The sequence below is a fragment of the Scylla paramamosain genome, chromosome 2, assembly GCF_035594125.1.
Source record: "Scylla paramamosain isolate STU-SP2022 chromosome 2, ASM3559412v1, whole genome shotgun sequence".
Taxonomy (NCBI): domain Eukaryota; kingdom Metazoa; phylum Arthropoda; class Malacostraca; order Decapoda; family Portunidae; genus Scylla; species Scylla paramamosain.
In genome coordinates, this window is record NC_087152.1 from 21,716,809 (window position 1) to 21,741,188 (window position 24,380).

A 24,380-nucleotide genomic window follows, 5' to 3' on the forward strand; every position below is an offset into this window, starting at 1 on the left:
GAATGTTTTATTATATGTTTATTTGCCTATTTATCCAGTTATATTTAGTTGGCTATGACATACAGGAAAGAAGGTATGCTTCCACAGTCCTGTCTCCAATATCTTCTAGTATCCAACTTTTCCTTAAAGTCATGAATACTTCTTTCATGACCACTTTATCATGCAGATTATTCTAGGCTTCTGTGAACAAAGCTGTGCTTGATGTCTCTCCAAGTGGTTTTTAGCTTTTTTTTCCATGTCCCCTTGTGTCTATATCATTCCCCCCACCCCCTCCCATCTCTCTCTCTCTCTCTCTCTCTCTCTCTCTCTCTCTCTCTCTCTCTCTCTCTCTCTCTCTCTCTCTCTCTCTCTCTCTCTCTCTCTCTCTCTCTCTCTCTCTCTCTCTCTCTCTCTCTTTTCCATGTGTGTTTTCATGTGCATGTGTGTGTGTGTGTGTGTGTGTGTGTGTGTGTGTGTGACAATATTTGTGTGTATGTATATGTTTACCATATCTACATCATAAATATATACAACTAGAATGTTGAAATGACACCACCAACATCACTCACCACCTACTAGCTCAAAGTGCCAAGCTGCACAACTTCACTACACCACCACGCCTGATCTAATGTAAATTTTCTATACCTTTCCATGCAATCTTTCATTTTATAACAATAAAAATAATTTTTGAGAATTTTTTTATGCTGACAGTTGCACACTATGGGTATGACTACTGGAATTCTATTATCCAGTTTATGGGTTAATGCAGACCCCAGCTTTATATGGTGAAACAATAGAGCTGAGAGTCTCCTTAGATAGGTTGGGCTTATTTTTTATATTTTTAAAATTTATTTATTTATTTATTTATTTTTATGTAGGAGGGACACCGGCCAAGGGCAACATAAATCCAATAAAAAAATAAAGAAGCCCACTGAGATGCCAGTCCCAGAAAAGGGTCCAAAGCAGTAGTCAAAAATTGAAGGATAGGTGTCTTGAAATCTCCCTCTTGAAGGAATTCAAGTCATAGGAAGTGGAAATACAGAAGCAGGCAGGGAGTTCCAGAGTTTACCAGAGAAAGGGATGAATGACTGAGAATACTGGTAAACTCTTGCATTAGAGAGGTGGACAGAATAGGACTGAGAGAAAGAAGAAAGTCTTTGTGCAGCGAGGCTGTGGGAGGAGGGGAGGCATGCAGTTAACAAGATCAGAAGAGCAGCTAACATGAAAATAGCGGTAGAAGACAGCTAGAGATGCAACGTTGTGGTGATGAGAGAGAGGCTGAAGACAGTCAGTTAGAGGAGAGGAGTTGATGAGATGAAAAGCTTTTGATTCCACCCTGTCTAAAAGAGTGGTATGAGTGAAATCCCCCAGACACATGAAGCACATTCCATACGTGGACAGATAACGCCCTTGTATAGAGTTAGCAGCTGGGGGGATGAGAAAAATTGGTGGAGACATCCCAGAATGCTTAACTTCATAGAAGCTGTTTTAGCTAGAGATGAGATGTGAAGTTTCCAGTTCAGATTATAAGTAAAGAAGGATGTTCAGTGTAGAAGAGGGGGACAGTTGAGTGTCACTGAAGAAGAGGGGATAGTTGTCTGGAAGGTTGTGTCGAGTTGATAGATGGAGGAATTGAGTTTTTGAGGCACTGAAGAATACCAAGTTTCCTCTGCCCCAATCAGAAATTTTAGAGAGATCAGAAGTCGGGCGTTCTGTGGCTTCCCTGCGTGAAATGTTTACTTCCTGAAGGGTTGGACATCTATGAAAAGACATGGAAAAGTGCAGGATGCTATCATCAATGTAGGAGTGTATAGGACAAGAAGTTTGGTTTAGATCATTAATGAATAATAAGAAGAGAGTGGGTGACAAGACAGAACCCTGAGGAACACCAATGTTAATAGATTTAGGAGAAGAACAGTGACCTACCACAGCAGCAATAGAACGGTCAGAAAGGAAACTTGAGATGAAGTTACTGAGAGAAGGATAGAAGCCGTAGGAGGGTAGTTTGGAAATCAAAGCTTTGTGCCAGACTCTTATCAAAAGCTTTTGATATGTCCAAGGCAACAGCAAAAGTTTCACCAAAATCTCTAAAAGAGGATGACCAAGACTCAGTAAGGAAAGCCAGAAGATCACCAGTAGAGCGGCCTTGACAGAACCCATACTGGTGATCAGATAGAAGGCTGTGAAGTGATAGATGTGTAAGGATCTTCCTGTTGAGGATAGATTAAAAAACTTTAGATAGGCAGGAAATTAAAGCAATAGGACAGTAGTTTGAGGGATTAGAATAGTCACCCTTTTTAGGAATAGGCTAAATGCAGGCAAACTTCCAGCAAGAAGGAAAGGTAGATGTTGACAGACAGAGCTGAAAGAGTTTGACTAGGCAAGGTGCAAGCACAGAGGCACATTTTCGGAGAACAATAGGAGGGACCCCATCAGGTCCATAAGCCTTCCGAGGGTTTAGGCCAGCTGGGCATGGAAAACATTGTGAAAAATTTTAATAGGTAGCATGAAGTAGTCAGAGGGTGGAGGAGAGGGAGGAACAAGCCCAGAATCGTCCAAGGTAGAGTTTTTAGCAAAGGTTTGAGCGAAGAGTTCAGCTTTAGAAATAAATGTGATAGCAGTCTGGTTGAAATTAAGGAGGGAAAGAAAAAGAAGCAAAGTTATTGGAAATATTTTTGGCTAGATGCCAGAAGTCACTAGGGGAGTTAGAGCTTGAAAGGTTTTGACACTTTCTGTTAATGAAGGAGTTTTTGGCTAGTTGGAGAACAGACTTGGCATGGTTCTGGGAAGAAATATAAAGTGCATGAGATTCTAGTGATGGAAGACTTCAGTACCTTTTGTGGGCCACCTCTTTATCATGTATAGCACAAGAACAAGCTGTGTTAAACCAAGGTTTGGAAGGTTTAGGACAAGAAAAAGAGTGAGGAATGTATGCCTCCATGCCAGACACTATCACCTGTTTTTTTTTTTTTTTTTTTTTTTTTTTTTTTTTTTTTATGTAGGAAGGACACTGGCCAAGGGCAACAAAAATCCCCCAAAAAAATATGCCCACTGAAATGCCGGTCCCATAAAAGGGTCAAAGCAGTGTTCAAAAATTAATGAATAAGTGTCTTGAAACCTCCCTCTTGAAGGAATTCAAGGCGGAAATACAGAAGCAGGCAGGGAGTTCCAGAGTTTACCAGAGAAAGGGATGAACGATTGAGAATACTGGTTAACTCTTGCGTTAGAGAGGTGGATAGAATAGGGATGAGAGAAAGAAGAAAGTCTTGTGCAGCGAGGCTGCGGGAGGAGGGGAGGCATGCAGTTAGCAAGATCAGAAGAGCAGTTAGCATGAAAATAGCGGTAGAAGACAGCTAGATATGCAACATTGCAGCGGTGAGAGAGAGGCTGAAGACAGTCAGTTAGAGGAGACAGTCAGTGAGAGGTTATGTGCTCAGCACACAAAGACGGGTCTCTGACACGGAAGCAGTAGTCATTCCAAGAAAAATCAGCTAAATACCTCTTCAGGTCCCCCCAACTAGCAGAGGCAAAACGCCAGAGGCACCTTCGCTTAGGGGGGATTGGAGCGATAGGACAAGATCCACATATGAGATTGTGATTGGAGGAGCCCAACGGAGAAAAAAGGATGACAGCATAAGCAGAAGGATTAGCGGTCAGGAAAAGGTCAAGAATGTTGGGCGTATCTCCAAGATGGTCAGGAATACGAGTAGAGTGTTGCACCAATTACTCTAGGTCGTGGAGAATAGCAAAGTTGAAGGCTAGTTCACCAGGATGGTCAGTGAAGGGAGAGGAAAGCCAAAGCTGGTGGTGAACATTGAAGTCTCCAAGAATGGAGATCTCTGCAAAAGGGAAGAGGGTCAGAATGTGCTCCACTTTAGAAGTTAAGTAGTCAAAGAATTTCTTATAGCAGAGGAGTTAGGTGAGAGGTATACAGCACAGATAAATTTAGTTTGAGAGTGACTCTGTAGTCGTAGCCAGATGGTGGAAAACTCGGAAGATTCAAGAGTGTGGGCACGAGAGCAGGTTAAGTCATTGCGCACATAAATGCAACATCCAGCTTTGGATTGAAAATGAGGATAGAGAAAGTAAGAGGGAACAGAAAAGGGGTTACTGTCAGTTGCCTCAGACTCCTGAGTTTCAGTGAGGAAAAGAAGATGAGGGTTAGAAGAGGAGAGGAGGTGTTCTACAGATTGAAAATTAGATCTTAGACTGCGAATGTTGCAGAAGTTAATGAAGAAAAAGTTGAGGGGGGTGACAAGACACTTAAGGTCGTCGACAGAAAGTCAGTCCGACCTGGGGACATTTATGGTCCCCTCCCCAGATGGGGACTCCAAGGCTGGTGTAGGAGTCGTCATAATAATTTTTAAATTTTTGAGTGAAGGGCATGTGTGTTATTAGGTGCTTGTAGTTTTGTGTGGAGGAAGAGAGTTGTCTTTAGAGGGCAGGCTGTGACTGCCCCCTTGTGTTGTGAAACAAAGGGAAACGTTCAGTGAGGTCACAGCTGGGTTTAATGATAAGTTCACAGCACCCCCTGAACAGTGCTTTAGACCTCACTGGGAGTAATTATCATTTTTGCAGGTGTCTACTGCCTCTTCCTTGTATGAGTAGGGTGTTGCACCAGTTGCTCTAGGTCGTGGAGGATAGCAAAGTTAAAGGCTATTTCACCAGGATGATCAGTGCTGGTGATGAATGTTGAAGTCTCTTAAGAATGGAGATCTCTGTAAAAGGGAAGAGTCAAAATATATTCCACCTTGAAAGTTTAAGTAATCAAAGAATTTCCTATAGTCAGAGGAGTCAGATGAGAGGTATACAGCACAGATAAATTTAGTTTGATAGTGACTCTCTCTAGTTGTAACCAGATGGTAGAAAACTGGGAAGATTCAAGAGCATGGGCATGAGAGTAGGTTAAGTCATTGCACACATCCAGCAACATCCAACTTCAGAATGAAAATGAGGATAGGGAAAGTAGGAGAGAACAGAAAAGGGGCTTCTGTCAGTTGCCTCGGGCACCTGTGTTTCATTGAGGAAAAGAAGAAAAGGATTTAGTAAAGGAGGGGTGATGTTCAACAGATTAAAAATTAGATCCAAGACTAAATGTTGGAAGAGTTATGAAGAAAAAGTTTAAGTGGGTGTCAAGACATTTAGGGTTGATACCAGAAGAGCAGTCCGACCTGGGGATATTTTTGGTCCCTTCCCCAGAAGGGGACTCTGTGGCTGGTGTAGGAGTCACCATGATAATTTTGAATTTAGAATGAGAGATGTGTGTGTAATTAGGTGCATGTAGTTTTGTGTAAAGAAAGAGTTGTCTTTAGAGGGCAGGCTGTAACTGCCCCCTTGTGTTGTGAGACACAAAGGGAAATGTTCAGTGATGTCATAGCTGTGTTTAATGATAAGTTCACAGCAACCCCCTGATCCAGTGCTTTAGACCTCATTGGGGGTAATTATTATTTCAGTAGATATCTGCTGCCTCCTCCTGCATCCTCTCAGGTGACAGTTCACGTTTGGCACCACAGTTCTACCTCTTCTCAGGTTCGTCAAGGTTCTGACTCCTGAGCCCCTGCTTCCACTAATCAACATGCAGCAAGTTTTTGTCCTCCTCAGCTTCTTCCCTCCTCTTCAGGTTTCTGTGGTGGGTTTTTGGGTCCCCCTCTGGGTTTCAGCCCAGAGCTCTTCCACCCCTCATGCTGCGTGGGGGTGGCCATTGCGGTCTCCTTTCCACTCGGTGACTTCCCAGTTCTTGACACACTGGTCAGCTTGTCCTTTGTGGCCTTCCCAGTCCCCTTCCCGGCCTGGCAGAAACCATCACTCTTGACTACTGCAGGCTGTCTCATTTCTGGGTGGGAGGAGGCATGGCCTTGAGTATCCTGGCAGGGGTGTCTCTTGGCTTTGGGTGGCCAGCTGCCATCCCAGTCTGTCCTCGCTCCTGTTCCAAGGCCATTCGACATATTGTTTTTAAGCTATAGAAGCAGATGTTGTGGAAGAGACGTTCTACTCCACATTCCTGTCTCATGTCTTTGGGGTTCCTAAAAGGGACTCCAACAAGCTTCAGCTTGTTATCAACCTGAGTATGCTGAATCAGTATATCCAGACTCTTAGCTGATAGATGCTCTCGCTTCATCAAGTTCAGGTGGCCTTGGCTCGAAACGCACAGATGGTCTCCCTTGACCTGTAGAGTGTGTATTGGCATGTGCCCATACACCCTTGGTTCTGCAAGTTCCTGGTGGTTCAGGTCAACTCCCACACTCTTTAGTTCAAGGTCATGCCTTTTGGTATCAACATTGTACCCAGGGTCTTCATAAAGCTCAACAAGGTTATGTCCATGTGTCTTGCCAGTCAAGGGGTATCAACCCTTGTACTGTCACTCAAAAAAGTGTGCCTTCACTCTCTGAATTTCCATGTGCCCTTGATGCCCTCAGCCCTCTTACCAGCGATTCACACTTTTTATGAGAGGATGGGGTGACCGAGAGGAGATGAGATACGTAGGCCAAAAGTAGCTAAAGTAGTTATTCCCTAAGGATTGCTGGTAGCTATGAAGAACTCCATTTTTGAAGAACCTTCCAACCACAAGGTGTGTGTGTGTGTGTGTGTGTGTGTGTGTGTGTGTGTGTGTGTGTGTGTGTGTGTGTGTGTGTGTGTGTGTGTGTGTGTGTGTATTTACCTAGTTGTATTTACCTAGTTGTGTTTTACAGGAAAAGAGCTATGCTCGTGCTGTCCTGTCTCCATATCTATAAGCATCCAACTTAACTTTAAATTTATGAATATTTTTTGCTTATACCACTGTTTCATCTAAGTTGTTCCATATTTCTATGCTTCTATTTGAGAAACCATATTTCTTGATATCTCTTCTACTTGCTGTTTTCTTCAATTTCACTCCATGTCCTCTCGTATCTCTTGAGTCCCACACAAATAAGTCTTCTTTGTCAACTTGGTCCTTACCCTTTAAAGCTTTGTATATAGCAATCAGGTCTCCTCTTTCTCTTCTCTCTTGTAATGATAGAAGCTTCTATCTCCTTAATCTTTCTTCATAGGTTAAGTCTTTCAAACTTAGTACCAATTTGGTTGCAACTCATTGGATCCTTTCTATTTTCCTTATTTCCTTTTTATTATGGGGTGACCAAACAATTGTGGCATATTCCAGTTTTGGCCGAATCACATATTCCATCAACTTTTTCATCATCTCTTCATCCATGTAAGCAAATGCCCCTTTCATCTTTCTTAGTAACTCATAGGTTTCCCCAACTATTTTGTTTACATGTTTTTCTGGTGATAAATTATCACTTACTGTAATTCCCAAGTCTTTTTCTTCTTTGGTTTTCTTAATTTCCACTTCTCCCATGGTGTAGGAACTTGTCAATCTTCTTTTGCTTTTTCCTAATTCCATCACCTTGCATTTCTTTGCATTGAATTCCATTTCCCGTTTCTTACTCCATTTATATATCTTATTTAGATCTTTCTGGAATATTTTACAATCCATATTGTTTTCCACTCTGCAAACAATACTGCAAACAGACTTATTTAACTGTCAACCTCATCCACCATATTGTTGACATACACCAGAAACATTACGGGGGCTAAGACTGTCCCATGTGGTACTCCACTTGTAACTCTACACCATTCTGATTTTTCTCCCTTTATTACTGTTCTCATTTCTCTATCCCTCAAGAAGTCTGTAATCCAATTCAGTGTGTTTCCTTGCAAACCCCTATATTTTGAATTTTCCATAGCAGTCTCTGGTGTGGTACCTTATCAAATGCTTTTTTTTAGGTCTAAATAAACTCAGTCTGCCCAACCCTCTCTGTCTTGAATTATATCAATTGCTCTTCTATAAAAGCTCACTAAATTTGTGACACAAGATCTTCCACATCTGAAACCAAATTGTCTGTCATTCCAGTGTATGTGTTTCTTCTAAATATTCCATCCATCTGTTTTTAACTATTCTTTCAGCTGTTTTTTGCCACCACACTTGTTAGGGACACTGGTCTGTAATTCAATGTAGTCTGTAATTCAATGGATCTTCTTTATTACCTCATTTAAAAATGGGCACAATATGGGCTCTCTTCCAGTCTAGAGGAATTTTTCCTTCCTTAAAAGAACATACTGTGGTATTGTGTATACCTTCTGCCAGTTGTTTACAACATTCCTTAAGTATCCAGTTGGACACTTCATCTGGTCCTTGAGCCTTACTTACATCCAGATCTTTCATAATCTTAATTTCACTTATTTCCACCTGTATCTCTCTCATCACATTGTCTCTGTGCCATGCTCTTTCTCCTTCAAATTTGCTTCCTTTGGTAAATACTGAGTGGAAGCACTTGTTCATTAATTCCACTTGTAACCATGTATCTTCGTATGTAATGTCATCTTTCGTTAATTTATCTATTGTTTGCCCATTTTCATCTTCCCATTCACATATCTGAAGAATAACTTGGGTTCATCTTTGCATTTGTTAACTGTATCTTTCTCATAATTCCTTTCTTCATCTCACAGGATTCTGATACATTTGTTTCTTGCCTTCTTGAAATATTCCCATTTCTCATTTCCTTTTTTTTTCTCCATCTATTCCATGCTGCTTCTTTTTCTTTTCTTGCTGTTATACATCTTGTATTAAACCAGTCTTTTTTCTTTTTCACTTCCTTTGTTTTGATATTTGGTACATATCTACTGACCCCTTCATTATAAATTTCTATGAATATGTTCCACTTTTCCTTTGTACTGCTTGCTGTGAACAGTTGTTTCCATTTAGCCTCTGCAAAATATTCCCTCAACCTGATAAAATTTGCTTTCCTGTAATGATATCTCCCATTCTTGTAAATTTCATTCCTATTTTCTATTGGACCACTGCCTATACTGAATTCAATTAACAGATGGTCACTTTTACCTAGTGGGCACTGATAATTTATTCCTTCAATGATGTCCATTTCCTTTGTAAACACCAAGTCTAGCCTTGATGCCTCTTCATTATCCCCAAATCTTGTATTTTCTCTAATCCACTGGGTCATAGTATTTGTCATTATTAAATTTAGAAGCATATATCCCCATGACTCTTAACCCACATCCGTGGTCCACTCTTCCCAGCATACCTCCTTGCAATTAAAGTCACCCATAAATGTTATATTATTACTCTGCCAGTATTCTCTCCAAACGGTTACTAGTATCTCTTAACAATTATTTATAATCCTCTTGTGTTCATGCATTCGTCTTTGGGGGTACATAAGCCACTGCAAAATTTCTTTCTTCTTTCCTTTTTGTTTGAATTCAAATTACTTCTGCCATTCCTTCTATTTCAACCTCTTCCACTGTTATACTCTTCTTTGTAAGTAACATTACTCCTCCCCCCTTTCTTATTATTTCTATGTTCTATCCACACATTAATTACTATTACCAATTCTTATATTTTCTGTTATCTCATTTAGTTTAACTTCAGTAATACCCATGATGTCGGGCTGCTTTATCATAATATAATTATTCAATTCTCGCAATGTTGACATTAAACCATTTATATTTGTATATGCCACTGTCCACTTTTTATTTTTTCATACATTATTTACATTTTCTATTCTTTTTTTTTGTCAGATACCACTTCCTGAGCCTGTCGTCTTTTACCATCCAATAGAACTTTTTTTTCTCTTCCTCTGTTCTGTTCTTGTTTTTTGCCTTTGCTTCTTTTATTAGATTGCTTACCTTGAGTCTCTCCTCCCCATTCATGTCCCTCTTTATCCAAACTTTCCTGTATTGCTCTGTCTTGTCCAGTTTCCACGCATTCGATATCACTTCCATGGCTGTTGTTTGTGCCCTAAATTTTACTTTCAGTGGTCACTTTCCTCCTTCTATATACTTCCCCAGTCTATGTATTTCCTCATTTTCACTTATCCACTCCTCCCCTTTTCTCTGTATATTTCTTACAACATCCTCTGCTACCTATTTTTGTTCTCTTTCCCTCTTGTATCTTACTGGCTCTGTTTCCTCTTTTAATCCATATATAACATTACATTTCTTTTTGTCCACTGTGTCCCTTACCATCGATTCCTTCTGTTTGATCACTTTCACAATTTCCTTATTTAAATCTGTCTTTTCCTTCTTTTGTGCTGCTATGATTTCTGTAAAGTTAACTTTTTCTTCCTCTTTTTCCTTCCTCCAGATTTGATGTTCACTTTTCATCCCTATCACTTCATTTTCCTGTTTTTTAACAATATCATTGTTTTCCTTCAATTTTGTTTTTAGATCAGTGCATAGTGTTTTCAGTTCTTTGTTTTCCTCTTCCAGGTCATGTTGTTTTTTCTCTATTTTTTTTCACTCTTTCAATGAGGTCACTGATCATCCCCTCCATCAAAATCACTTTCCTTCCTTGCATTTTATCATGTAGTTCATTATCTTTCTCGAATCCTTGGAATGGTGACCCCGTTAGCAACATTCCACTCCCACCTATGGCATCTGCCTTGCTGAAGTTTTACTCATTTTATTACATCTGTTATTACATAAATTTTCTCTTATTTTTTTTTATTTCTGGAGACAGGACTACTCTACTTGAGCACAGCTCCTACCTGGGAACACATTCTAGGCTCCTAATGGTGGCCATGGTTAAACAAAATCTTTCTCTGCTGGAGCTTGGATCGCTGCTTGTTTACTTGATGACGTGTATGTGTTTGTGTGTGTGTGTGTGTGTGTGTGTGTTTGTATTTACCTAGTTTTAGTTTACGAGAGGGGAGTAATCTCATAGTATCTTGTCTCTATATCTATCTAATTTGGTCTTAAAAGCACTGACAGTTTTGCAATTTCACTGAGGTTGTTCACACTCCTTTGAGAAAAACTATACTTTTTGATTTCTCTTCTACAGTTAAGTTTCTTCAACTTCTTATTGTGTCCCCTTGTAGTTGTGAGTTTGAATTTATAAAACCTTCCTTATCCACATTTTCCATACTATTTATCATTCAATAGATGTTTATTAAATCTCTCTCTCTCTCTCTTATTTTCAAGTGTACGAATTTCCAACATTCTTCATCTCTCTTCATAGGTTGATTTACTCAACTCCGGAACCCTCTCTCTCTCCTATTTTCAAGGGTAGAAATTTCCAACAGTCTTAATCTCTCTTCATAGGTTGACTTACTCAACTCCGAAACCATCTTAGTGACTGCTCTTTGTACTCTTCCTAATTTTATAATATTCCTCTTTGTATGAGGAGACCACACCACTGCCACATATTCCAATCTTGGTCTTATCATGGAAATCAACAACTTTTTTATCATTTCTTTATCCAAATATGACAATGCCATTCTTACTCTTTTTAACAAATTCATCATCTCCAGTAATTTTTTCAGTGTCAGATTTTCAGTAACTGTTATTCCTAAATCCACTTCCTCTTTTGACTTCTTTAATTTCACACCTTCCTTCTCATAATGATATTGTATTCTTTTCTTACTCTTATCAAACTCCATTACTTTATATTTACTTAATTCCATTTGCCAAGATTTACTCCATCTATTTATCTTATTTAAATCATCTTACAGTACCATACAGTCATTTACATTTTTTACCCTTCTCATCAGTTTAGCATCTTCTGCAAATAAATTCATATAACTATCTATTTCTTCATTTATGTTGTTCACATATATTAAATACAAACATTATCACTCCTAACACTGAGCCCTGTGGGACACCACTAGTTACTTTCAGCCAAGATGCATCTTGGTCTTGTGTTACTGTTCTCATCTCTGTATCATCCAGATAATCCTCCATCCATTCCAGCAGTCTTCATCCAATTTTTCCATAATTTTTTTTATCTTCCATAGCGATCTTCGGTGTGATACTTTGTCAAACGCTTTCTTCAAGCCTAAGTAGACACCATCCACCCATCCGTCTCTCTCTTGCACAATATCGAGTACCCTTGAATAAAAGGACAATAAGTTCATGGAGTATGATCTTCCCCTCCTAAATCCAAATTGACAATTTACCAAAACTTTATTTCTTTCCAAATGTTCCATCCATCTTTATTGTTCTTTCACATAGTTTTCCTACAACACTAGTCAAGGACACTGGTCTATAATCTAGTGGGTTTTCCTTATTTCCTCCTTTGAATATTGGTGTAGTATTTGCTTTCTTCCAATCTATTGATACTCTTCCCTGTGATAGTGATGTCACCATTAGACTGAATTTTATCAGCCAGTTGTTCTCTACATTCCTTCAATATCCAGTTTGATAGTCCATCTGGACCAGTTGCTTTATTTATATCAAGTTCTTCCATCATCTTGAGTATTTCCTCATAACTGACTTGGACTGTACTTAATATATTCCTCACCAACTTATCCTTTCCAGCATCAAACTCCCTTCCACAGTAAATACAGATCTGAAACTTGTTCATAACCTTTGCCACGTCCTGTGAGTTTTCATAGATTTTTCCTTCAACTTTCAGTATTGATACATCTTGCTTCTTCTTCATCTTGCCTTTAATATGTCTAAAGAATAGTTTGGATTCATTTATACACTTATCTATTATATCTCTTTTGTAGTTTCTTCTCCATTCTTATTATCTCAAAGTACTTGTTTCTAACATCAATATATTCCTCCCATCTGCTCATAGTTTTCTGCTTCTCCCATCTATTCCAAGCATTTCACTTACAATTTCTAGCCTCTTTGCATTTTGTATTGAACCATTCTTTACCCTTTTTACATCTTACTCCTCCTTTAGGTACAAATTTCTCTACAGCAGAATTGTATTTCCTTATAAATTCATCCCATTTTTTTTTTAACATCTGTATCTTCGAAGTCTTTCCAGTCCATGGCAACAAAGTACTTTCTTAATTTTTCAAAGTCAACTTTACTGTATTTAAATCTTTTCACCTTATAATTTTCATCATCAATTACATTTTAATTTTTCAAATTAAATTCCATCAACACATGATCAGTTTTACCTAGAGGGCTATCATAGTGTATAGTTTCAATAATTTCCATGCCCTTGGTAAACACTAAATCAAGTCTTGATAGTTTACCTCTTCTACTAAATCTGGTATCACAATCAACCCACTGAGTCATCAAGTTTTCCACCGCCCAGTTTAATAGTCTATTGCTCCATGAAATCTCACTTCCAGTAGTTGTCATTGTCTCCCAATTTATCTCTTTACAATTAAAATCACCAACAATATAACTACTTTCCATCACTATTTTTTAACACATCTACCAACATCTCTTCATGCTCTTCTATTCACCAAGCATTGGTCATAGGTGGCACATACACTATTACATAATTTATTATCCTTCTATTTCTACTTCTAATCATCACTCGTAGAATTTCAGACTTGTCTTCACTTTTTATTACCTTCTCCATTTTCACACATTTTTTAGTCAGGATTGTCACTCCACCACTTCCCTTGTCAGTTCTATTTTTCATCCATAAATCATATTTATCATCACTAGTGTCAGGAGTTCCTCATTCATTTTTCCACTTTGTCTCACATAATACAAAAACATCTGGTGCAGTTCTGCTTAACAACTCATTTAATTCCATTTTAGTTGACATTAATCCATTTACATTAACATACCTTACTTACTGTTTGATGTAGTATTTCTTTATCCTCATATCTCTTACTCTCAAGAAAAACTTCTCCTCAGTTTGTTGTTGGTTTTTTTGTTTAGCCTCATTTACCAGCTCCTTTTGCTTCAATCTTTCAGTCTCATCCATATCCCTGTTTATCCATACATTCATATATTCTTCATCTCTAGACAACCTCCAAGATCTATTAATTACTTCTGCTTGTACCTGTGTTGCAAACCTTATTCTTATGGGTCTCATTTTTTCTTCTTCATATTTCCCAAGTCTATGAAACTTCCACTTGCTTTACTACCTGGCTGTCTTCACCTGTCACTTTCTTCAGTAACTTATTCAACATTTTCTTTTCCTTTTCCTCTCTTTGAATTATGCTTACTATTTTCTCTTCCTTTAAACCAAATACAATTACTTGTTTATATTTTCTACAGTGTCTCTCAATGTAGTGTGTGTATTTACCTAGTTGTGTTTTACAGGAAAAGAGCTATGCTCGAGCTATCCTGTCTCCATATCTATCAGCATCCAGCTTAACTTTAAATTCATTAATATTTTTTGCTTATACCACTGTTTCATCTAAGTTGTTCCATATTTCTATGCTTCTATTTGGGAAACCATATTTCTTGACATCTCTTCTACTTGCTGATTTCTTCAATTTCACTCCATGTCCTCTTGTATCTCTTGAGTCCCACACAAATAAGTCTTCTTTGTCAACTTTATCCTTACCCTTTATAGCTCTGTATATAGCAATCAGGTCTCCTCTTTCTCTTCTCTATTGTAATGATGGAAGCTTCAATCTCCTTAATCTTTCTTCATAGGTTAAATCTCTCAAACTTGGTACCAATTTGGTTGCAACTCTTTGGATCCTTTCTATTCTTCTTATTTCCTTTTTATTATGGTGTGTGTGTGTGTGTGTGTGTGTGTGTGTGTGTGTGTGTGTGTGTGTGTGTGTGTGTGTGTGTGTGTGTGTGTGTGTGTGTGCGCGTGCGTGCGTGCGTGTGTGTCTCTCTCTCTCTCTCTCTCTCTCTCTCTCTCTCTCTCTCTCTCTCTCTCTCTCTCTCTCTCTCTCTCTCTCTCTCTCTCTCTCTCTCTCTCTCTCTCTCTCTCTCTCTCTCTCTCTCTCTCTCTCTCTCTCTCTCTCTCTCTCTCTCTCTCCCTCCCTCCCTCCCTCTCTCTCTCTCTCTCTCTCTCTCTCTCTCTCTCTCTCTCTCTCTCTCTCTCTCTCTCTCTCTCTCTCTCTCTCTCTCTCTCTCTCTCTCTCTCTCTCTCTCTCTCTCTCTCTCTCTCTCTCTCTCTCTCTCTCTCTCTCTCTCTCTCTCTCTCTCTCTCTCTGTGTGTGTGTGTGTGTGTGTGTGTGTGTGTGTGTGTGTGTGTGTGTGTGTGTGTGTGTGTGCGCCACAGTTTCTTTCTCTTGTTCTAAGTACCATTTATAATACAGGTACACAATCTTTTATCCGGAATTCTGAAAACTGCAGTTATTTTCCAGGATGTCATCTGCACAACAAAAGCCACATTTGGTGCCAAACGACTTATGGTAAAACACAGGCCATGTGGTTGTGTGTCTCAGTGCTCCTCACACACATTGCCTCTGCTGCTCACAGATATTTTGTTTATTTTTTGTTGATTTTTTTTTACTTTGAAGACTTAAAATGTCAAAAAGTGATACAGATTCACCTATGGGTAACAGTGAGAAGCAGAAAAGGAAATATCTTATCATTATTGATAGCACAGAAGGTAAAGTTATTGCAGAAGCTGAATTGTGGTGTCTTACAGATGATTATGGTGTAGGAACTAGCACCAAATATGATATAAAGAAACAGAAACACAAGTTGTTGAAGTTTTACAGCGACAGTGCTGACCAGAAACTAATGAAAAATAGGAAAAAACGCTGCATAAGGCAAAAAAAATAAAGATCTTGACCATGTGCTGATGGAGTGGATATGACAACGAAGTGAACGTATGCCACTGACTGGATTGTTGGTAATGAAACAAACTGGAAAATACCAAGAAGAACTGAACGTTGAAGATGTGAATATTCAGAAGTTTTGCTGCAGAAATTTAAGAAGTGTCATGGTATAAAATATCTGAAAATCAGTGGTGAAAAAGCTTCTGATTATGACGCATCTGAGTGTTACAGTGATGAATTTGCCAAGATGATATCTGATGAAAACCTTATCCTGGAGCAAGTATACAGTGCTGATGAAACTGCTCTCTACTGGCACTACGTCCCTAGAAAACATTAGCAACAGCTGATAAAAGAGCACCATCAGGTTTTAAGAATGCTAAGGACAGTGACTGTTCTTGGATGTACAAATGCTGCAGACATACACACGTTAAAGTTGGCAGTACTTGGCAAAAAAGCCAACATTCTGGATGCTTTAAAGGTGTAACAAGTCTACTTGTGCATTATTATGGAAACAAGAAAGCATGGGTCGAGCACTTTGCCATTGAGTCACCCTGTAATGTTTTATTTAAAAAACGTTAAAATCTGCACTAAAAAATCTTCCATTGTGAAATCCAGAAAATTCCAAAATCTGGAAAGTGTCTGGTCCCAAGGTTTCCAGATAAAAGACTGTTGTAATAACAACAGAATTGATAATAATGATTGGGAGGCAAGTGACTGGCAGAGCTTTTCCCTACCCAATGACTTGAAGACTCTTCCTTATTATATGCCTTTAACTTAAGCAGTAAGGTTCTTGTGGGGAGACAAATCCAGAGAGAGAGAGAGAGAGAGAGAGAGAGAGAGAGAGAGAGAGAGAGAGAGAGAGAGAGAGAGAGAGAGAGAGAGAGAGAGAGAGAGAGAGAGAGAGAGAGAGAGAGAGAGGGTTGGGGAGATAATTTGCTTTCCCAACGTCTCTCTCTCTCTCTCTCTCTCTCTCTCTCTCTCTCTCTCTCTCTCTCTCTCTCTCTCTCTCTCTCTCTCTCTCTCTCTCTCTCTCTCTCTTCCAACATTTATGAAAACCAATTTTTTCAAGAATACACATATTCAATAAATGTATACACATACATACTAAGCTATAAAATCTAATAAAATCCAAAGGAACTATTGTGTGTGTGTGTCATACTCTAATATCCAGTCCATCCTCTGACATTGATGACTTTGTTAAGCCTTTTAGGCATAGATGTAATAAGATTTTAGGCATAGATGTAATAAGACTGACATAAGTCTGGGAGTAGCCAGAAGATTTCCCACACTCTTCTGGCAGTTTCTTCTACAGCAGTAGCATTTCTTTGCTGCTCTACATTCCAGCCTTGGACCTTAGCTGCCCCATGGGATTGAGATCACATCCCTTTCATGGCCAGTCAATGATGTCTTGCAGAAGATCCAGCCGATCCCTCTTATCATTTTACTTTTTGTGAATGGATGAATTATCCTGCATGAGAATTATTGGCATGTGGCAAAGAATAGCCATTAACCTCAGTGATGGAATAATACCTGTTCTATTATTTTAATATATTGTTGACTGTCAAATTTAGCCTCTGTTTTCAATAATTCACCAGGTCCCTGTGCCCACATCTAGCCCCAGAACGATAGTCTTTCTACCTGAACTTCTTTCTATGATGTTTTCAGGGGAATATCTGGTGCCTTTCTCCTGCCAACAGTGCTTGCTTTTTTGCTTCAGCTGTAGAAAATACTTTCTTTGTAAAAATTACCATCTTCCAAAATTCAATGTGTTTGTTTTTCTGTATATTTTGAGGCAAAGCCCAACTCTGCTTCCTTGTGAAACATGTTCAGACACTCTTTTGGTGCAGTGACATGGCACTTTTTTTTTTTTTTCATCCTTAAGCCAGTTTGGCACAGTTTGGGGATCACAAAGCAGGTTTATTGTCCTCATAATATTTACAACAGTCACTATAGGATTCCTCTCCACCATGGCCAAAATGTCATCATCTTCTGTTGTGCACTGCAGCCTTCCTGATCGTGGCTTTGCTTCTATCTTGCCTTCGGTCTTGAATCAATGAATCCACTGGTGCACTGTCGATCTATAAACTATGAGTTCCAATGTTATTCCGGTCTTAGGAATTTGCAGCTGTGCAACTTATTAATGATTTTACCGTGGAGGAACATTGCTTCCTTGGAATCAGTTTTATCAGCTGTAACAGCCAAAAACACCACACCTACAATATGAAATTAACAATATCAATTATTTGTTTCCCTTGGATAGTTTAGATATATATTGCAAAGATTATCAAATATGAAAGAATTGACTATTGAACATTTATGTGTTTGTGGAAACTTACCAAGCAACACAAGGAAGCAGACAAAATGCCAAGACTGCAGATGTGAAATGAGAGCTCTGTGCTCTGTGAGGGCAAGTGATGGAGTGATATACTGTGGCTTGTCATGATCACCAACTGCGACTTCATGTGACCTCACCTTTATCAGTAGCAATATAAGAGAGAGAGAGAGCGAGAGCAAGCAACATAATATCTCTCTCTCTCTCTCTCTCTCTCTCTCTCTCTCTCTCTCTCTCTCTCTCTCTCTCTCTCTCTCTCTCTCTCTCTCTCTCTCTCTCTCTCTCTCTCTCTCTCTCTCTCTCTCTCTCTCTCTCTCTCTCTCTCTCTCTCTCTCTCTCTCTCTCTCTCTCTCTCTCTCTTTCTGGATTTGTCTCCCCACAGGAACTTTACTGCCTAAAGGCATATAGAGGCTTGAGGGTTATGCCCAATGCAAGACTCAGATATTCTTGGCGTATGACCCAGGTTAAAATGAGACACTCTCTCTCTCTCTCTCTCTCTCTCTCTCTCTCTCTCTCTCTCTCTCTCTCTCTCTCTCTCTCTCTCTCTCTCTCTCTCTCTCTCTCTCTCTCTCTCTCTCTCTCTCTCTCTCTCTCTCTCTCTCTCTCTCTCTCTCTCTCTCTCTGTCTTACATGCATTTTTTCCTTTCTCCCTCTCTCCTTGGATTATATATTCATATGATGTATTAAGATAGCCAGCTGAAAACATTAGGCAGGTATGTTTGCCTATTCATGGACTTATGTAATGGAGCAGGGTTGCTATGCCACCCTACCATCTCTATGCCTCTCAGAGGCTGACTGTTGGAGGTCAGTACGCTGTGGAATCACAAGCCAGACTCACTGTGGTACAGTATGATAAGTTTTAAAATTAAATTTAAATTATAAACTAGTGTCTCAAAATAAACTGCTACAGGGTCTGTGTCCTGGGGTGGTGGGTGGTCCTTCACTGTACTTTTGTGTAGCTTGGGTAGTAGCAAAGTGGCGTACTAGGTAGATATAGCACATAGTGCCAAATTTGAAGTTTTGGTTAGCAAAGGGAACAATATTGAGAGCACAGTTTTATTTTGCAAGTAGACTGCCTGTATCTCTGAACATTTGTAACTCGTTACCTCATAACTCAGACACCCTCTGTATTCCTCTTTTTTCAGAGCCAGCTAGAATCTCCTCAACTCCTATCAGGGATCTAGATTTAATTTCTAGTGGTTGACTTCTTTCCTCAACATATTTCATGTTACCTCCTCAATCTCTTCCCAGACTCTTCCCACTATATATATGTGTGTGTGTGTGTGTGTTGGTTTACTTTGTCTCAGCTACTCTGCTTTCCAGTGATGTCAGCCTGGTAGCATATATTCTATACATTGTTTTTGTTAAATCTATCCAATAAGATGGGACTTTCATAACTTGTTAGCAAACTTGAAGGCTCAGTTGCATTAAATGATTTTGAGAAGGCTAAGTTAGGTTAGATAAGATCTGTTCATTGGTTACTTTCTATTGGTAAGGCTCATTGGACTTGAGAAATAAAGTAAAAACATAAAATATAGGGTATATGCATTGTATTTTCAATGTATGATTTGTTTAAGCCACTGCAATAACAAAATCTAACCCAACCTAGTCTAAATAATTTTTTTCCAAGCTATCCCTTTTGATTCCTCTTAATCCTAACCAATATCATGTGTATAAAATTTTTATGCCAGTCAGTGGGAGTTCTGTGCACATAAATTGTACATATTTACTTTTTATATGATTTTGAGTGAATTTACTTTTTATATGATTTTGAGTGGGAAGTGTTATACTCCTTAGGATGACTCAAGGAGTTTGTTCATGGAATGATAATGTACTTTTAGGATAATGATATTTATGTACAGTGACTTTATTTGTATTAATTTCTTCTACAGCAACGGTACTCGGATGCAACTTTAGCCTGTGAGGGTCGTCTCTTCATGGTGCACAGACTGGTGTTAGCCACATGTAGTGACTTCTTTGATGAAATCTTTCAACAAACTCCAAGTGATACCACTCGGGCTGTTATTGTACTAAATGAGGCTCGAGCACATGATGTAGAGTGCCTACTTGATTATATGTACTGTGGTCAGGTAAGTTTGAAATCTTTATAGTTGCTTATTTTGATGAAATTCTAAGAATTACTTGTGATTTATATTTACTTGCACCCTTGAAAATAATTTATTTTATTTATTTAATGCAAATGTATGTAAGAATGGAGATAGGAAGAATGTTTGTTGAATGGAAGCTGAAGGTACTAACTCTCAGTGAGGTCAAAATTAAATACAAAGGTGAACAGCAATTTAGAAGTGTGACTGGGAGGTTGTCAGGTTTACAGAGAGAGTGAGGAAAGGAGTAGCCCTACTACAAAGTCAAAGAGTGCAGTAGTGTGTAATGGAATGGAAAGTGTCATCAAGGCTGATGTGGGTGAAGTTGAAGTTAGGAGAGATGTATTTACCTAGTCTTATTTACTTAATTGTGAGATGCAGGAAAAGAGCAATACTAAGGCTAGTGCTGTTATGTTTCTATATTTCTTAGTATCTAACTTCGCCATAAATTCATGAATTGTTTTTGCACACAATCTCTTCATCGAGTTCATTCCAAACTCTTGTGGAAAACAGTATTTCTTGAGGTCTCTTCTGTATGTGCTCTTTTTCAGTTTCTTGCTATGTCCTCTTCTGTCACTTGTGTCCCTGATCACTAAGTCTTCTCTATTGATTTTCTCCATTCCCTTTTAGATTCTGTATATCACTATTAGGTCACGTCTCTGCCTTCTTTCTTTTAATGTTGTTAGCTCTAATTCTTTTAGTCTTTCTTCATATGAGAGATCACTCAGTCTTGCTGTTTTTTTTTGTTGCAGCTTTCCCTATTCTTTCCAGCTTTCTGATTTCTTTCTTTAGTTTTGGTGACTACACTAATGCTGCACATTCCAATCTTGGTCATATTATTGATGTTATCAATTTCTTGATCATAACTTCATCTAGGTACATAAAGGCTGTCCTTATATTTATGAGTAGGTTATACACTTTACCTGGTATTTTATTTATGTGCTGATTAGGCAATAACTTATGTCATAATTACTCCCAAGTCTTCCTCTTCTGTTGTTTTACTAATTCTTTCATTGGCTGACAAATAATGTGAATGCCTATGGGCCAGGGAATGAGAGGGATGAGATGGAAAGGGAAAATTTTTGGACTGCTTTTGATGATTCTGTGAGACTTAAAAACAGGTGTCATCGTACTAGTCATGGGTGACTTATGTGCTTGTAGCATGCATGTAGGGAGGTAGTTGATGATAGTAAGTAGGTACAGAGTACTTGAAAGGAAATGTAGAAAGTTTGATAGGACTTTTTGTGGAGCAAGAGTTAGCCTATTGTTTGAAAAGAAAGTGATTCATAAGTTTACATACCAGAGACAAGATCATGGAAGAGTTTTAGACAAGGTGTGGATAGACTATGTGATGATCTCAAGGAAGAAGATTAGCTGGTTGTTGGATGTTGAGAGCATTGAGAGGGGAAAGGATAGATGTATGTCAGACAACTTCTTGGTTCAGGGTAAGGTGAGAATGTGTGTAAGGTGGAGTATGGCAAAGCACAGGGGAGAGAAGGGAAGAGTGTTGAAAGTGAGAGAGCTGGATAAGAGAGTAAAAGCAATGGAGTTATAGATGTTGAATAAGGAATGAATTGAAGTTAGAGAGCAGGAGGTGCATAATGGTGAGGTAAAGTGGATTAATTTTAAGAGAGGCATAGTGGAGAGTGCAGAGGTGTGTGGTATGAGATGAGTGGGAAGTGGAGTGAATGGTGAAGAGATTAAAATGACTTTAGAGGGAAAAAGGAAGGCATTTGAGGTGAAGGATAGAATGTCATATCAGACATACAAGAAAAGCAGAAGACAAGTGAAAAGAGCTGTGCTTGATGCCGATGAAAGGTGTGGGAGGAAGTTAACAGAAAATTTTCAAAAGAATAAGGGATGAAAAAAATTCAGAAAGAACCATCTGATAATAAGCAACAGGTAAAAATAGAGGATGGTAAGATGTTGCTTAGGCAGAATGAGATGTGAAGGAGGTGGGAAGAGCATTTTGAGAAACTGCTAAATGTGGAGGAGAGAGAGCCTGAGATTGGGACATTTGGGAGAGATGTTAGAGTTAATGTATTAGGGAAGTTAAATGAGGCAAATATAATGAAGGAGGTGGTGCAGGCAGCACCAGGTGTGGATGGATGTGCAGTGGAGTGTTAAATGTGTTTTCTGATTAGCACAGTACCGTTGGAGGAGTAAGTGCATTAGAGGTATCAGTCTATTAAGCTGGATTGGCATTAAATCCCTCCCACCAAAAAAAAAAAAAAGAAATCCCAGCCTGTTTTTTATTTTATTTTATTTTACATATCAAAATTTACTTTATATATCATTGATAAATAATATAAATAAATATATATGTAAAAAAAATGTAAAAGTAGTCAAGTCTGACCCGTTCATTTCCTGTACAGTGCTAGTTAAAATAGACCTTATCGAACTGGACCAACCTGTATCAGCATGACCTAAATAAGTGTCTGTTCTCCATTAATAGAAAATGTCAAAATCTTTCAAGAACTAACTCCCCTTGTGACTTTTGGAACGCAGCCAAAAACATCTCCAATAACTTTGCTTCTTCATCTTTCCCTCCTTTATTTCAACCTGATGGCACCACTGCCATCTCATCTATTTCTGAAGTTGTACTGTTTGCTCAAACCTTTACTAAAAATTTTACCTTGGATGACTCAGGGCTTGTTCCCCATTCCTTCACCCTCTGACTACTTCATGGTATTCATTAAGATCCTTCACAGTGATGTTTTCCATGTCCTTGCTGGCCTTAACCCTCAGGAGGCTTATGGACCTGATGGGGTCCTTCCTATTGTTCTCTGAAACTGTACCTCTGTGCTTGCACCTTGCCTGGTCATACTCTTCAAACTCTGTCTATCAACATCTACCTTTCCTTCTTGCTGAAAGTTTGCCTAAATTCATTCTGTTCCTAAAAAGGGTGACCATTCTAATCCCACAAACTACTGTCTTGTTGCTTTAATTTCCTGTTTCTCTAAAGTCTTTAATCTATTCTGAAAAGGAAGATTCATAAACACATATCACTTAACAACCTTCTATCTGATCGCCAGTTTGGGTTCCATCGAGGCTGCTCTTCTGGTGATCTGGATTTCCTTATTGAGTCTTGGTCATCCTCTTCTAGGGATTCTGGTGAAATTTGCTGTTAACTTAGGCTTATCAAAAACTTTTAATAGAGTGTGGCACAAAACTTTGATTTCCAAACTACCTTCCTACAGCTTTCTATCCTCTCAGTAACTTCATCTCAAGTTTCCTTTCTGACTGTTCTTTTGCTACTGTGGTAGCTGGTCACTGTCATTTATGCCAGTTCTCTCCCCCCGCTTTCATCTGCTAGCTTTGTACAGGGGCCTTATCTGTCCATGTATAGAGTATGCTTCATATGTATGGGAAGTTCCACTCATCCCTCTCCTTAAGACAAGGTGCAGTCAAAAGCTTTTTGTTTTATGAACTCCTCTCCTATAACTGACTGTCTTCAGCCTCTCTCTCATTGCCACACTGTTACATCACTTGCAATTTTCTACCACTATTTTCATGCTAACTGCTCTTCTGATCTTGCTGACTGCATGCCTCCAATCCTCCCACAACCTCACTGCACTAGACTTTCTTTTTTCTTTCACCCCTATTCTGTCCATCTCTCTAATGCAAGAGTTAACCAGTATTCTCAATAATTCATCCCTTTCCTTTATAAACTCTGGAACTCCCTGCCTGCCTCTATATTTCCATCTTCCTATGACTTGAACTCTTTCAAGAGGGAGGTTCCAAACCCCTTATTCTGTAATTTTTGACTACCGCTTTTGACTGAGTTCGGGGGACTGTCTCTTCAGTGGACCTTTTTTTTATTTATTTTTTTATTTTTTTTATTATATTTTTGTTGTTTATGGCAGGTGCCCCTTCTTTTATTTCACTCTAGATTACTTTTTAATTACTTTTTTAAACTGATTTACATGTAGATATGAAGAATAAAGAAAAAATATATAATCTCAAGAAAACAATAAAATCCCCCCAAAAACCCAGTGGGTTAGGTTTAAGAAAACTTAGGTGTTTCTATACCTGCTATTAAGATGAATTAGAAGGTATTGATAAATAAAATCAGAAAAGATACAGATGGAGTAATATGTGATGAACAAGGAGGCTTCAGGAGAGGAAGGGGTTGTGTAGATCAAGTGTTTGCTGTAAAACAGATTTGTGAAAAGTATTTAGTAAAAGGTAAAAAAGTATTCTAGGCTTTGAAGAAGGCACATAGCAGAATTGATAGGGGAGGAATGTGAGATGTCTTGAAGTTGTATAATGTAGGTAATAGGTTGTTAAAAAAGGTGAAAAGTTTTTTTTAAGAAAAGTAGAGCATGTGTAAGGGTAGGAAACAGTGCAAGTGAATGGTTTCTAGTCAAGGTGAGCTTACGTCAGGTATGTGTAATGTCACCATGGCTATTTAACATCTTTATGGATGGTTTGTTTAGGGAAGCTAATGTTGGTAGAGGATTGGGTCTGGTAACAGGAGAGAGCGAAGAATGGAGTGAGTCAATTGTGGATGACACATCATTG

General features: G+C 38.8%; 1 protein-coding gene across 4 annotated transcripts in view; it reads left to right on the forward strand.

Moving 5' to 3' along the window:
* Positions 1 to 24,380, forward strand: part of LOC135111778 (transcription factor elt-3-like) — a 261,683-nt gene that overhangs the window by 30,828 nt on the left and 206,475 nt on the right. For all 4 annotated transcript variants that reach the window (XM_064025503.1, XM_064025492.1, XM_064025496.1 and 1 more), the window contains exon 3: positions 19,644 to 19,841. In XM_064025503.1, coding sequence (XP_063881573.1) covers positions 19,644 to 19,841 — 198 coding nt within the window. The remainder of the gene's footprint in view (positions 1 to 19,643; positions 19,842 to 24,380) is intronic.